At 38.2% G+C, this 14,140-nt stretch overlaps 1 protein-coding gene across 1 annotated transcript in view; it reads right to left on the bottom strand.

Moving 5' to 3' along the window:
• The window catches only part of gpc3 (glypican 3), a 106,205-nt gene that overhangs the window by 11,020 nt on the left and 81,045 nt on the right, over nucleotides 1-14,140 (bottom strand). The window contains exon 7 of the mRNA XM_083561702.1: nucleotides 3,900-4,104. Within this exon, the coding sequence (XP_083417828.1) occupies nucleotides 3,900-4,104 (205 nt within the window). The remainder of the gene's footprint in view (nucleotides 1-3,899; nucleotides 4,105-14,140) is intronic.

Here is a 14,140-nt window from a genome sequence, read left to right as displayed (position 1 = left end):
GATTAGTAAAAGCACAACCTCAGAAACCCCTTAATAGGGATCCTTTTAGTTTCACTATAGTTACTGAATAATTCTAATAGTTACTGAATAATATGCTTTAAGATGAATAAATGAGGAAAATTTCCTCCCCGACCTTAGAATTACTTACAGTCTATAAAACTCCTTTTGGCATACATAAAGTAACAGACATGGGGCATGTTGGATTTAAGAGAAACCGGGCTCTTTGCTCCTCACCTATCAGGTGCTGCGGGTCAAAGGTGCCACATGGAGCTTGTTAGCATTCCAACCTCCAAAATGGAAGAAGCATGGGATATGGTCTGTGTATTTTGAAACAAGGAATCGAGCTTGTGTGTGTGTGTGTGTGTGTGTGTGTGTGTGTGTGTGTGTGTGTGTGTGTGTGTGTGTGTGTGTGTCACGTTCGTTTGTGCGAGCGAAACATAATTCTGGTGTCTATCACTGTCTCTGAAGTTTCACTCCATCCCTCTTTTTGCCACTCAACGTGTTTGAGTAAATGTCTAGCAGACCTAAGGTTCGGGAAAGGCCCAGACTCTTGTGGCGAGCTGCGTGTTTCACATTGCAGGCATATTTCCACGCTCTATTTTGCTAACCTCTGCCTGCTGATAAAGGGCCAAAGAGCACTGAAGGGGGGGAAAAAAGAGCGCCTCCACCGCACTTACAGTGACTGAGTGTCTGAAAAATAACAACAGCCCATCTGACACTAAGCTCACTGTGTGGTGCAGAGCTAGGGCACTTCCAGTCCCACAAGGAAGCCTCTACTACATGGCTCAGGGCCTATAGTGACTGCTACATTTGTAAACTTTTCCTATGTTCTTGCCCGCAAGGATAATCAAATGGGGGTATGGAATGCAAAACAAAGACACCTTTAAAGTATATGATGGTGAGACACAGCAAGTCATGGTCTATTTTAAAAAGTGTCATATAAAGTAATATAAACTGTGTAGTATGAGGGGAAGAAAAAAGTGGTGGGTGAGTTGAAAAGAATCATGGGGAGGGCCCAAAAGGATCCAGGCTAAACAGGAGAGGAGGTACATGACATAAAGGAAATAAAATGCCTCAGGACCTTTAAAGGCAACTGCTTGCTAGATTTTTGGGCTACATTTCATTGCAGGCATATTTGATGTAAAATTGATTAATCATGTTTGCTCTAGCTTAATATCCATGAACACAATACATCATTCAGTCATTCCTGAATAATCACTATTCAATCTCTTAAATCATCTGCTGCTTCATTCATTGGTTTATTTTTCTCCCCATCCTATTCCCTCATGCCGGACCGTCGTAAAAAGCATTTCACTGCAAGTCATACCCTGTATGTATGTGTATGTGACAAATAAAATTTGATTTGATTTAATTGATTTGATTTGATTAGCATTTAGACCTGTAAAATCTACTAATGAATCTATTAACAAATAAAACAACAGCATGTTTCAACTGTAAATACATTTCTATACAGGCGTATCTAGTATGGACTAGCAGAGCCAAGCCCAAGCCTTAAAGTACAACCTAGCTATTAGTAGCCACTGTCATTAGAAATTACATAGAACAGTATTAAGAACCAAATAAGGGCTGATTCTATTTTTTATACAGCTTGTCAGTGACGGTCATATCAGGTGACATGTTTCGTTGTTTTATTTATTTTTTGCTGACACATTTGTAACACCTCATTAACATTGATGGAGAAGCCTCATGTGAAATAGGGTCACTGTTGTGATGAATGTAAATGACAGCGTATTTACTGTATCATAATTCTTTTCTCTGAAAATGCATTCGGAAAAGAAACTAAACATATTTAAACAAACTTAGCACACAGTGAAAATGCTAATTAAACAAAAGAACAGAAGACAGAACTGTAAATTTATTGGCTTGTGATTAAATAGGGGTACAACATTTTTTGTTTATTGTTGTTAGTATTTAGCTGAAACATGATGTAAAGGCTAAAGAGTATTACATAGGATTAAATCACTTACAAATTATGAAAGCAGCTGCCTGACAGCCATTAAATATGTGTGTCTGCCTTTAAATGTATATGAAAATCTTTGTGTGAGAGCATGTCTGATGCTGTGCTCAAAACCAATAGTTGGATTGTCAATCTATTTGATGGACATTTGATTTTAGCTTCACATTTAATATCATGACCAGCCATGACTGCTTCTATACCTCGTCTTTACCCAATTGTATACAGACTTTGATTAACAAAGAGACTTAACTGTTCAATAAAACAGCTAATCAGACAGAAAACTGCACAGGAAAGACCAGTAGCTTGAGCTTCGTTTTTGGAAAAAGGTCAGTAAATGGAATTATATAGTAGAAACACTTGTTACTAGATGGAGCCAGCAATGATACATACATTGTACTATTAAATGCAATTAAAGCCATAAAGTAAAATAAATACTGATACTGATTTTTAACACTGATTAAAAATCAGAGAACTAAAATGCACCTGACTCTGTAGTGTCATGTTCTCAGGTCCTTATCCAGGACTGGACACACACAGACAACCTTGCTGGGAATAGCTCTGTTGCCCTGGAATTCTCTACAGAATGCATCGGGGTTAATTCCATGGCCGAAGAGAGAATAGGGAGGGACAAGGAGGGGGGTTAAGATGCCTGGAATCCCAAGCCAGAGAGAAACACCATCGATCAATCACTTTGGACCATCCCTGTCATGCTTAGCTGACTGACATCTCTGACTTAGCAGGGTCTGAGTCCAGGCCTTAAGCTGTCTGCACCTTGTTGCTGACTTGCCAGTCACCCCTCCTGGGGCTCTCTCGCCCCTCTACAGAGCTTTGTGAAACCAGATCCACGTCGTCTATCTGGCACCAGGCACAGACAAGCCTCCCATTTCAGAATCTGCCTGCTGATGACCTTTGGCACACTGACCCCTCACTCCCTTAGGCCCATTCGTTCAAAATGGGATGAAGAGACTCAGAGGTCAACCATATTTTAGTAGGTCATCAGCAGCTACCAAGTTATCAGTTGCTATCTGTATACCTGCCTCACCAGGGACACCCACAAGGTCTCCACACACACACACACACACACACACACACACACACACACACACACACACACACACACACACACACACACACACACACACACACACAATGTAGCATTTAAACAAGGTCCATCCAAGGACAGCTATAATGCTCCTCCAACAATTGACCTAAGCCCCTTTATTCTCACTAATTAAAGCAGTAAGTCCACATAGTTTGAGTTTGGTAGTTTCAGAAAACATTTAGAGCACTGGACTGTGACATTCGGTTTACTGGATTCACTCCCTGTGTGCTCAGTGTGTTAATTATTACCTTCATCCAGTCATTTCATATATAGTGGACACCAACAGATTTTTATCCTAATGTCTACGCTTTTGATAGTGCTACCAAAAGTGCAACATCACACCCTGTCAATGTTTGTTCAGCTGGGCCAGTTTTGTCAACCAGTATCAAACTCCATGTTCCTACACTTCTTCTGTTATTCTTTACTTGTGTTTGGTTTCTTTGCATTTGAATGATTTGCTGGATCTTTGCAGACAACCTTTCTGGGTTGTTTAACAAAACTAAACTCAGAAACCGATAAAGGTAAACTACTCATCACCTGTTCAAATGAGGTGACACCTAATGAAATTAGTCTAGATTGTTCAAGAGTAGAAAAGAGAACGTAGCGGTTAATTAAATGCTAAATAAGTGAAACGAGTGACTAACTTGTAATGTAGCAGGGTGTTTAATCTTTCACCAGGGAGATTTCTCTTTGAGAAAATCAGTGGAGTTGGGCTTGAAGTTAATGGGGCAAAACCAATTTTTACAAAACCAATTTTCAAATATCTAAATATTCACATTTAAATGACTAAAACTTAAGCAGGAGCAGGGTGCAACTGACCGGCAAAAATACGTAAACGTTTGCGTCGTGTGGGAGGACCGAGTCCTGAAACTCCAGTGCAGTCGTCTTCATCGTCACAGTCACCACTTTCTAGACCTTCTTCATCCTCCACCCCTTGGTTCAGTCGGTCTGGGTCTCTACGTGTAGCACCCCCTCCTGGCCGAGCCTTCCAACGCTTCTCTGGTGATGTCACCATCCGTAACAGCTGAGGAGAAAAATAAGTAATGGTTTACACCCAAAACACACATGGCATTCCTTAATTGATGTACACTGTGACGAGGTATCAAAAGGTAAACCGTAGCAAGTAAGATCCCAACCATCCTACATGCATCTAAACAAATATAAAACTGAGCTCCAGAAGCGCTTTCTTTCACAAAATAAGAATCTAGGTAATCATGGAAAAAAAAAATAACACCATAGACAGTAGCTTATATTAACAAACCAGGCATCTTATTTCTTTATAGTTTATATTCACTGGTGACAAATAGCTGTAATTTAGGTGCTATTAGGGAGTTCCAGTTGTCACAGTTATGTTGATGACGCAACTTTTTAAGAATCTGTATAACTAAGTGCTCAGGCATCTGAGCTGAGATAAATCTGAATCTGAATTAAATACATCTGCCTTCCAGTCAATGAGATGTAAAACATGTTTGTAATTCAAATACCCTTTTGAATGTACAGTGGTGGATGAAGTACACAAACCATGTAGTTGAGTTAAAGTAGAGACTAAATATTACTCCAGTGAAAGTGCTCCCTATAAACTTTCATGTGAGTAAAAGTCAAAAGTATTTGCTTTCAAATGTACTTAAGTATCTAAAATACTATGATTTATTATGGCTATAATGTTCCTATGATCATTTTTATCACAAGACTCTTGCTTTATTCAATTTAGTTTAAGTGAAAAGGTTCTAATGTTACTCTTAACACCACAGAGTACAATAATTTCAGCATAGTCTTATTTTCATACACAGTCTTTGGACTTAACTTTGAAATGCAGTTTAGTTCAAGTAAAAGTCTTCCCAAATTAAAATATTCTTCAGTAAAGTACAGATACACAAAAAATCTACTTAAGTACAGTAACAAATTACATTTATTTCATTACTGTCCACCACTGGGAATGTACTGTATAACTTTATACTATACTTTGAAAAATTAATGCAATTTATTTAAAGTATTTTAATAACATGTTTATTGATTAAAAGGTCATTCAGTATATTCAACTTAAACCTAAAAAACGTAATTTAGAAACTTAAGCCTTTACATGAAGGCTTTCCTAGTCAGGTACCAATATTGCCAATAAAAACAGTAGAAATGATATTTGATATAAAATGTATAATACATGTAGCATTCATTAAATGCCTGTTGGATTAAATGAAATGCTTTAAAGCCATGCCAAAACAAAATGAAAGATTTTTCTTGAACGGAAAATCTAATGTGGGAAAGCAACGGAAACAACATTGATGTTCAATAAGTTTTCTCTAACAAACAAGTTGTCTGGTTGGCCAAAGTAAATTACTCTACATTCCACGCCCTCTGCTTTTTCCTTTCATCCTCTTCTGACTCTTTCTTTTTTTATTGATTTCCTTCCGATGTGCAGACGCAAGCATGTGCTTGTTGTTGGGTTGTTTTTTTGGGATTTTTTTTTGTCTACAAGAGAAAATTGAGATCAGATGGGTCGGGCTCCGGACTGCCTTCCGCAAAAAAACAAATCTGCAAGCCGTAGTCCATGACAAGGACCTTAATAAGGTAAAGGGGTGAGTGCGATAATGATCGAATTGTATCAAACAGAGGGAAAACAGCCGTAATAATTTCTCCTGCACACCACACATCTGTGATTTTAATGCTGGAGGTCAGTAAGGACGTACATACAACATTTTCCACCAGAGTACCAAACAAGCCTCCATTCAGGGCCAGATAGTGGAGGCATACATGAGTATCTCTCTCTCTCTCTCTCTCTCTCTCTCTCTCTCTCTCTCTCTCTCTCTCTCTCTCTCTCTCTCTCTCTCTCTAACTTTCCTGAAAACACTTCTACTACTTCTGGCACAAGGAACTTGTGGTAAACACTGTTTCTTTTAAACAGGCTGCTCACCAGAGCTCACTCTCACTATAACAGCATCGTTCTGTATGAAGGCCCAACCAGAGGGAAATCCAGCAGCAGTGGGGCTTTACAAAGTGACAGCTACTGAACCTCCTTTCGACTGGGTGCAAACTGTTCCACTGAATGTAAGCGAACGTAAAACAAGTGCTCTTTTTTCCCACCCCTCGACTTTCAGGGACGAATAGATTGCTAATGCATGTGGCCCTCTCTTCTCTTGGGGCTTTTTCAGTAAGCAAGTATACCACAAATTTTCTACTATTTCCCTGTGTTTGATTTTTGGTGAGAAACTTTTTTTAATGCATCCGGCTCTCTCTTGTTTAAGCCACGGGTTTGCGTGTGCCACATGTGCCAGAGGCCTCAAAGCGAGTAGCACTAAATTCCATCTCAAAAATGGTTGCCTGGATACAGTGGGAGCCACGCTGTCCCGCAGAACAAATGAAACTAAAGGCAAGTGGTCATAAAGACGGTGCATGAGTGGTGGTTACGGGATTTTAAAACAAACCCCCAATAAAGTAGGCTGAGCTGGAAATAAGATGAAAAAAGAAAAACTTTCCTCGCTTGGTGCCTTGTTTGACATGAGGTTTGTGGAGAACAGGATACGCTGACAGAGACCATGAACTTCCCCTCACCCACTAACACGTGCACACATACACACACAAACACACACACAAACATACCGCACCCTGCTGCGGTGGTATGGAATGGTTGCACAGAAAGTGACGTATTGCTTCGGGCAGCTGGGTCTCAAGAAACACCGCAAGAGGAAAAACCACCTTTAATTCAAAATTCATTAAAAGCATTCTCTTCTACACACACACACACACACACACACACACACACACACACACACACACACACAAGAAATGATGCCACAAGACACGATGCTAAAGAAATCATCTGAGAAAACAAATAAATGAAAACATCTGAAAAATCAAGAACATGCCTTATATATTAGAAACAAAATCAAGCCCCCTCCCCCCTTTCTCTTCATGGTTTGTAGGCAAAAGCCACACAGATCCTCAGGAATGTTGCGGAGCTGAACAACATAAAACATGCAATCAGTGTGTCTGCAATCCTCCTCTCCCATAGCACCAAGTCACAATGGAAAATGGAGAGAAATGGGTCCACTCAAAGGCCAGCATATTGTAGATTGTTGGACCCACTAAGGAGAGTCCACTGCACAGCAGTGTTAACACTGAACTGCCAATTCTAATAGTGCTTTGATATTATCAGCATACCTAAACCTTTAGTGTCAGGCTTTCTGTTATTCAAACTTGCAGCCTTCAAAGACTACCGGCTCCTTAATCATTTTCTACCTCATTTTCTTTGCCGACTTTAGAATTTTTTTTCTGTTCTTCACTGTGCTGGTGTTTTAAATTCCCATTAGCATTAGTTATTAGCTATTAGTGTGTGACTCCCCCTTTTCTTGTGTCTTACTTGTGTAATTTCTCACGAATTATACTATTGCCTCAGTTTTCCCACAGTTTCCACTCCAGCCTGCACTTGCAGGAAATTACTACTCATGTATGTGTAACATGGGCTTAGCACAATACACATGACTGATGTTCTGATGTTCTGATGGTGTGCACTGATAACTTTGCCATTGAAAAGTCAGCTTTGTTTGCAGAAACTCCCTGTCCTAATATCCACCTGATTTCCTCTTTGAAGTTATCACTTTTCTATCAGTAAACGTAACCACTCCCAAATTTAGCAGTTCATTTCCCTCTTCAGCTAATAATCCAAGTGTCTCCACCTCAACCGTAACTCCTGTTTACAGTAACATCTGCAGTGAGAGCCCTTGTTCTCTAGCAAGAGTAGACTTGTTTTTTTTTTTCTGCCATCTTTTGTAACCACAACACACAGCATGGAGGCGGTGAGCGAGAGACAGGATGATGTTAAGGGGCATGGGTGATGGACTCCAGAGGGAGCCCAGATAATGCGTGTGGTTTGGCCCCATGCGTCATCCCGCAGCATGTTATTCTGTGTGTGAGGATGCCTTCTCTTAATAAAACCATGACCCCTGTGTTTGGTTGTAGATGAAGGACTGAAGAAAGCTAGTTTCCTCTGCACAGACCTTTTGATAAGTATCAAGCGGTGCACATCCTCTTTCTGGACATGTGTGGACATGTGAAGACATGTAAAGTCTCGTACAGCCTGTAGACTGGAGCTAAGAGACAGTGAAGTTATGACTCCTGCCAAGAGCCGTGTCTAAACAGCTTACATACTGTACCACTGTATGCTTTAATTAAAAGTGGTTAATGAGCACTCAGATCTTTCCAGGACACATCAGCGTAAACCTAGTGTATTCCATTTAAGCAAAAGAAGCTGAATAACCAAATAAGATTAGTGCATAAATGTGTATTTAATTCCATTTTAATCTCAATTTCCTGCATTCTTCATATTGTTACATTTTTTAACTCAGTTCTGCTGGAATCCACTTGATTTTGCTTGCTAATATGAAATCACTTACACGCATGCACGCTTTTGAATGACTGTCCTTGTAAGGACCTTACAAGGACATAATTATTAATGCATTGAATTAATGAAATACACACATTAACAATGGGTCACCTTTAAGCTCGTATGTGTTTATTTTTCAAATAAAAGGTGCAGAACCAGTCAAATGTAACCACAAGGTCAAAACTGTCAGAAAGTCCTGTTCCTGTGTTACCAAAATATAGAAACATGCCTCCACACACAACAAGATCAGCGTAAGTGTTTAAGGAGGTTAAGGATGTCGGAGAGGCTCAGAAAAATGAGACATATTTACAAGATGGATGTTGTAAAGGTTTTCATGGTAGCATCCTAAGATAAATGATCAGGAAGTAACATAACCACTTCTATTGTACTTTATTGTACCTAATGTTAATAAAAAATTGTTAAATGTGATAAAAGGATATAAACTCACTTTGCAATATGTTAGTCTGTTTCTGTTTTGCATCTGTATTGAAAGCAGCCAAGTCATAGATTTCTTCTTTAGCATCAGTAATTGTGAACTACAGTGTGAGAGAGAGAGAGAGAGAGAGAGAGAGAGAGAGAGAGAGAGAGAGAGAGAGAAAGAGAGATTCTACTCCACTGGGCATTTTAAACTGGGTGTGTGCCACTTTTACAATGAATTACTATGCTCTAACCACAGTTTTCTAGGTCATGTTAAAATCTAAAACATGTTTTCAAGATCCTGATATTTCTCTTTGCTTCCCCTCCAGCCTGAACTAGTGACACATTTTCAGCTTAAGAAGTTAGAATTTGTATGCAAATGTATGCATATTGCTTTCTTTCTTTCTTTCTTTCTTTCTTTCTTTCTTTCTTTCTTTCTTTCTTTCTTTCTTTCTTTCTTTCTTTTAAAAATTTTACAAAAAAAGAAAATACGGTTGTATATTTAAAAATATACATTATAATATACTTTAACCAAAACCGATTACAAATAAAAACCCATGCAGTTTGTGAAACAAGAAGCTGCAATGGAAAAGGTCAACTTCTGATGTTCTGGTTGCTAAATATGATTAGAGCCTTCAAACAGCCCCTGAGTTCAAAATGTTAGCACGACAATACCAAAAGTCATGTGGTCTAAATGCACAAAAAAGTAGATTTCAATATGGATGTTACTAAGAGATTCATTCCAGGACTGAATCATCGTTATGAATATTTATTTATGTTTTAGTAAAGGCACTAACAAGACAAACTTGAATGAGTGTATTTGTCCAGTATATTATTGATATAGTTGAAGAATAATGACATCAAGACTATCAAGATTATAACCTGGCTAATCTATATGTGACATATACCGTAGCCGCAATATCCGAAGCAATGATAACAGTTACAGTTCTTTTTGTAGTGTGGTGATATAAGTAGTTGATCATTCAAAAGACCAAACCTCTCTGATTTTACCAATTTGACACCTCACAATAACTACACAGCACACACTTTAATTCATCATCCTGTCTACTGGCAGAGACAGGGCTATAAGCTTAATGTACACTATGCTGGAAATTATTCCAAACATTTAGAGGAACCTGGGTAGAAAAAATGAGTCATCATTGATATCTCCCATAACAACCTTTTTACAATCTGTATTCTTTAACCTTTTGAAAAGAGGAGCTTGCTCTTTTTTTGTTTACTTGATAATAGGATAGCATTTCACTAACATTAGAAATAAAAAACACTGTCTTATAAACAGATAGATATAGAGAGAATGACTGTTTATAGCTACTATAATATAACAAGTAACAAATATTAGATAACTAGCTAGACTAAACTCAAAAGCACAATGTGTCATTCATTAATAAATAAAATTAAGGTATAAAAGGAATAAAACCCATTTTGATGTGCTGTTATAGAAAAATATCCGCCCAGGCCACATTTCACCATTCCGCTGTGAATTATTTTCATATAATATCACAACCTGCTGTGTTTGATTCATTACAGTTTTATTACATCTGAAATTGATTAAGTATGTTCTTGATTAACTGAATGACATGACCATGTCAGAAACAAGGGTGTATATTTTTGCACCACTTTTCAAACTTCAGACTTATCACTGATACCCAGTGACACTAAGCAGTCCTTTCACACTCTCCATGTATGAGATCCTACTCTCTCGCCTTCTTTCCCATTGTAACGATGGAGGCTGGGGTCGAGAGGCCCCCATAACAAAAGGGAAGAAAGGCGGAGGGGTACATGACCTTCGCAAATAGACCCTCTGATGACCTGGTGCAGACAGGAAACAGGAAGTGGGACCTCTGACCTTACCGAGAGGTTCACATTGTGCTTCCTGGAGTGAAAATTGCTGACGGAGGTCCGTGTGAGCGCTGCAGGACTCAGATGAGCCATGAGAACGAACCAGTGCAGCCGAACTCTCCCAGGCAGCCCAGGGGAGGCTCCGATTACACTGCAGTGTGAGAAAGAATGCAAGAACGCTGCCACCTGTAGGCTTCTTTCTCTCTCAGGCCTATAGACTTGAGAAGAAGAAATGACCTGAGATGTCTATGGCATATGAATAAAGAGGCAATTGCACTCGGAACACACTTGAAAAAAAAGAGAATTGTGCAGGATCAAAATGAATGTATTTTATTAATGAGCCCATCTATCCATTTGCTCAAGATAACTTACAAGCTGCAGGCTCTTCACACCTCCTTCTTGTGTGACTGCTAAGATATGATTTCCATTTGCATTACTATACATCCTGTTTAATATGGACCCTAATATGATAAATATATATGCTATACTATCTGTAACAATTATGCTGATCTTAGTATTATAATGCCTGTGGGAATGAGAATGTTGCCCCGGCCTTGACATCTATGAATGTATTATAATTTACTTCGAGTCAGCTCCCCTACTGCATCCTTGCCGGGGGGCTGATGTCGACCTACAGTGGGGTAATTGGAGTCTGCCAGGGGGATTAAGTAGAAGATGGGAGGTAAAAGGTGGAAGAGGAGGGGTGGCTCAGCTTTGGGTTTCCGGGCTAAGGGCCTAGAAATGGAGCAAGAGTGGGAGGACAGAAGAGGTTCAGCCTCGTTAGCAGCCAACTAATTGGAGGAAAGGACCTCTCACATTCTCCACCTAAACTCCTAGCCAGCAGGGGAGAGAGTGACAGATAGAAGTATGAGAAGAGGATGAATAAGAAGGAGAACAAGAATGTGAGATTGAGTTGTACAGCAGATGTATCGAGAGGAAGAGAACGAGACTGGTAAAACAAAGCGAGGGGACTCAGGGGAAGAAAAGTGAAAATAAATGAGAGGCATAATTCATGAGAGACAAACAGTGAAGAGCTGAGGAGAGAAAAAAAAATTAAGAGCTGCGTTAGCATGGGAAAAGAATATTGTGGGAAAAATATACAGGTTTCCACCTATTGAATATAAAAAGGCACCTATACAGAGAGAAGTAACTAAAGCATGAACAAATGATAAAGGGATGCAGGAAGAGAAGGAGAAGTTTTCATTTCAGTGTTGAACATAACCCCATGCTGCACCTCTGTTTATATGGAGGATCTAAAGCTCAGCTTTTACATCAAGTAACATACTTTACTGGAGAAACTCTCATGCTTGTACACCATCATATATCATGATATATATAGGTCGACAACTACCTCTTCCAAGTGTAACACCAGACTTGAGCAAGTGGTCTATTTAGCTAAGAAGTTCATACACTGTGAACCATCAGGGCAGTGAAAATTGCTGTTGACACCAAACATCCAAGCAACCATCTCTTTGTCAAGCTGCCATTACAGAGCTGCTACACCAATTGCTATCGCAACTATGTACCACAGCAGCACTGTATCTTTCCAGATGCTATCCAGTTTATCAAAATCCTCAGTCCACAACAACACAGACTAAAACACTCTTGTTTTGCATTAAAGTTTGTACACACTGAATTCTTTTTTTTTCCTTTTTCACATCCTGTCATTGTATCATAATAATAACAAATACTGTTGCAATGGTTATTATCAATGTCTGTCCACTGTACACATGGTGTCTACTCTTACTGCACTGTATGTTTGGTGTATGGTTTATTGTAGCACACTCGCACCAAACCAACATTTCTTTCAGATTTTAATTATTAAGTACAGTTCCCTGTCAGAACACATGCTCATCTGCCCTTTTCTAAATGCATTTACTGGCAAATAGAATTGCGGGGTTTTTTTCCCCTTAAAAAATATATTTTTATTGATCTTATAGACCTTGTTTTTTGATGTTATGAATGATTTACATCAGGCCTTCAAATCCTTATTATGCCACAGCCATTTCTGACTAGGGATCCAAACGAGGCATGCTCTTTGGGTAGGGGAAATTTCGATCTCCGCTTTCAATAGAAAGTTTTAAAAAACAATATATTCTGATAACTATGCTTAGTTTCAGACCATTCTTTGCACTTATATCACAGAACAGCCATGAAAAAATCAGGAAAACAATTCTGCTAGTCTGGATCTAAAATTTAATAATATCAATGGCTTGTACCATTAAACAAAGACTTAAATAATTAACATTTTGAAGGCTAGTAATTAAATAAAGCAGCAAAATTAAAATGGTGAAAATGAATCAGTGGGTAGAGGTAAAAAGGAACAGGCAATTTAGAAGAACAGCTTTAGTTTAGTGCAAAAGCAGTTCTTCTAAATTATTTTCTTTCTTTTTCACATTTTGGTTTAAATAATTTTTCTTTCATAAAGTAATTTAAACCAAAATGTAAAAAAGAAAGAAAATAATGTTAAAATTAAAACAATGTAAAATCAAACTGTATGTCTAATGCTTCTTGCCCAGAATAGTCTCCTTACACACACTTTGCTGTCTATTATGATTTTTTTGGTTATAATCTTTATTTCTTAATTGGTTTCTGAATGTTGTCTTGCCTTGCTTTTTCCTGTTTTAAAAATAAAGAATTTTACTTGTCTCTGTGACCATCTCTGCTACCTGACAATAAACAGACTGAAATACAATGGTCTATAAAAGAAAATATAGCAACCAATGGATGAAAAATATATTAGGAGTTTAGTGTATTGCCAAAATTTTGCTAGGTGACTTCCATCGCAACTATTTTACAGAACCTGATGCATAGCAGCAGTTTCCACAAAAACTTAAAAAAAAAAAAGATTTTTAACTTGATTTCAACTTGAAATCTAACTCTAAACGCCAGTTAGTGTGGAAATTGGTACTTATGCCTGAGTTCTAAATTCCAGTGTGTGTATTAACTTATCAATACACATTTACTACAGAAGAAGTTATCAATTAATGAATTAATTAATTCTTAAATGGCTGAGTGGTTGGGGGTTTACTGTGTGTGTGTGTGTGTGTGTGTGTGTGTGTGTGTGTGTGTGTGTGTGTGTGTGTGTGTGTGTGTGTGTGTGTGTGATCTAGAGTAGGGTTATTTATATATATATATATATATATATATATATATATATATATATATATATATATATATATATATATATATATATATATATATATATATATAATATCAAATGGAATGTTATTAGCTAGCAGCCACACAAAATTAAGGAATTACGGTAAGAATTTGGGAAAGAATAGCTTTTGGTTTTTCATGAGTTTTTTCCCTCTTAGATTTTTTGGGGGGTTGTAGACTGCACTCTCTCTCCAACTCTCTGTAGTACCTGAAATTCTTGCAACAAAATACATTAAACCTATTA

Source organism: Silurus aristotelis (genome assembly GCF_946808225.1).
Source record: "Silurus aristotelis genome assembly, chromosome: 14".
NCBI classification, from domain to species: Eukaryota; Metazoa; Chordata; class Actinopteri; order Siluriformes; family Siluridae; genus Silurus; species Silurus aristotelis.
Note: the sequence above shows the minus strand (reverse complement) of the source record. Positions and strands in the feature narration are given on the sequence as shown.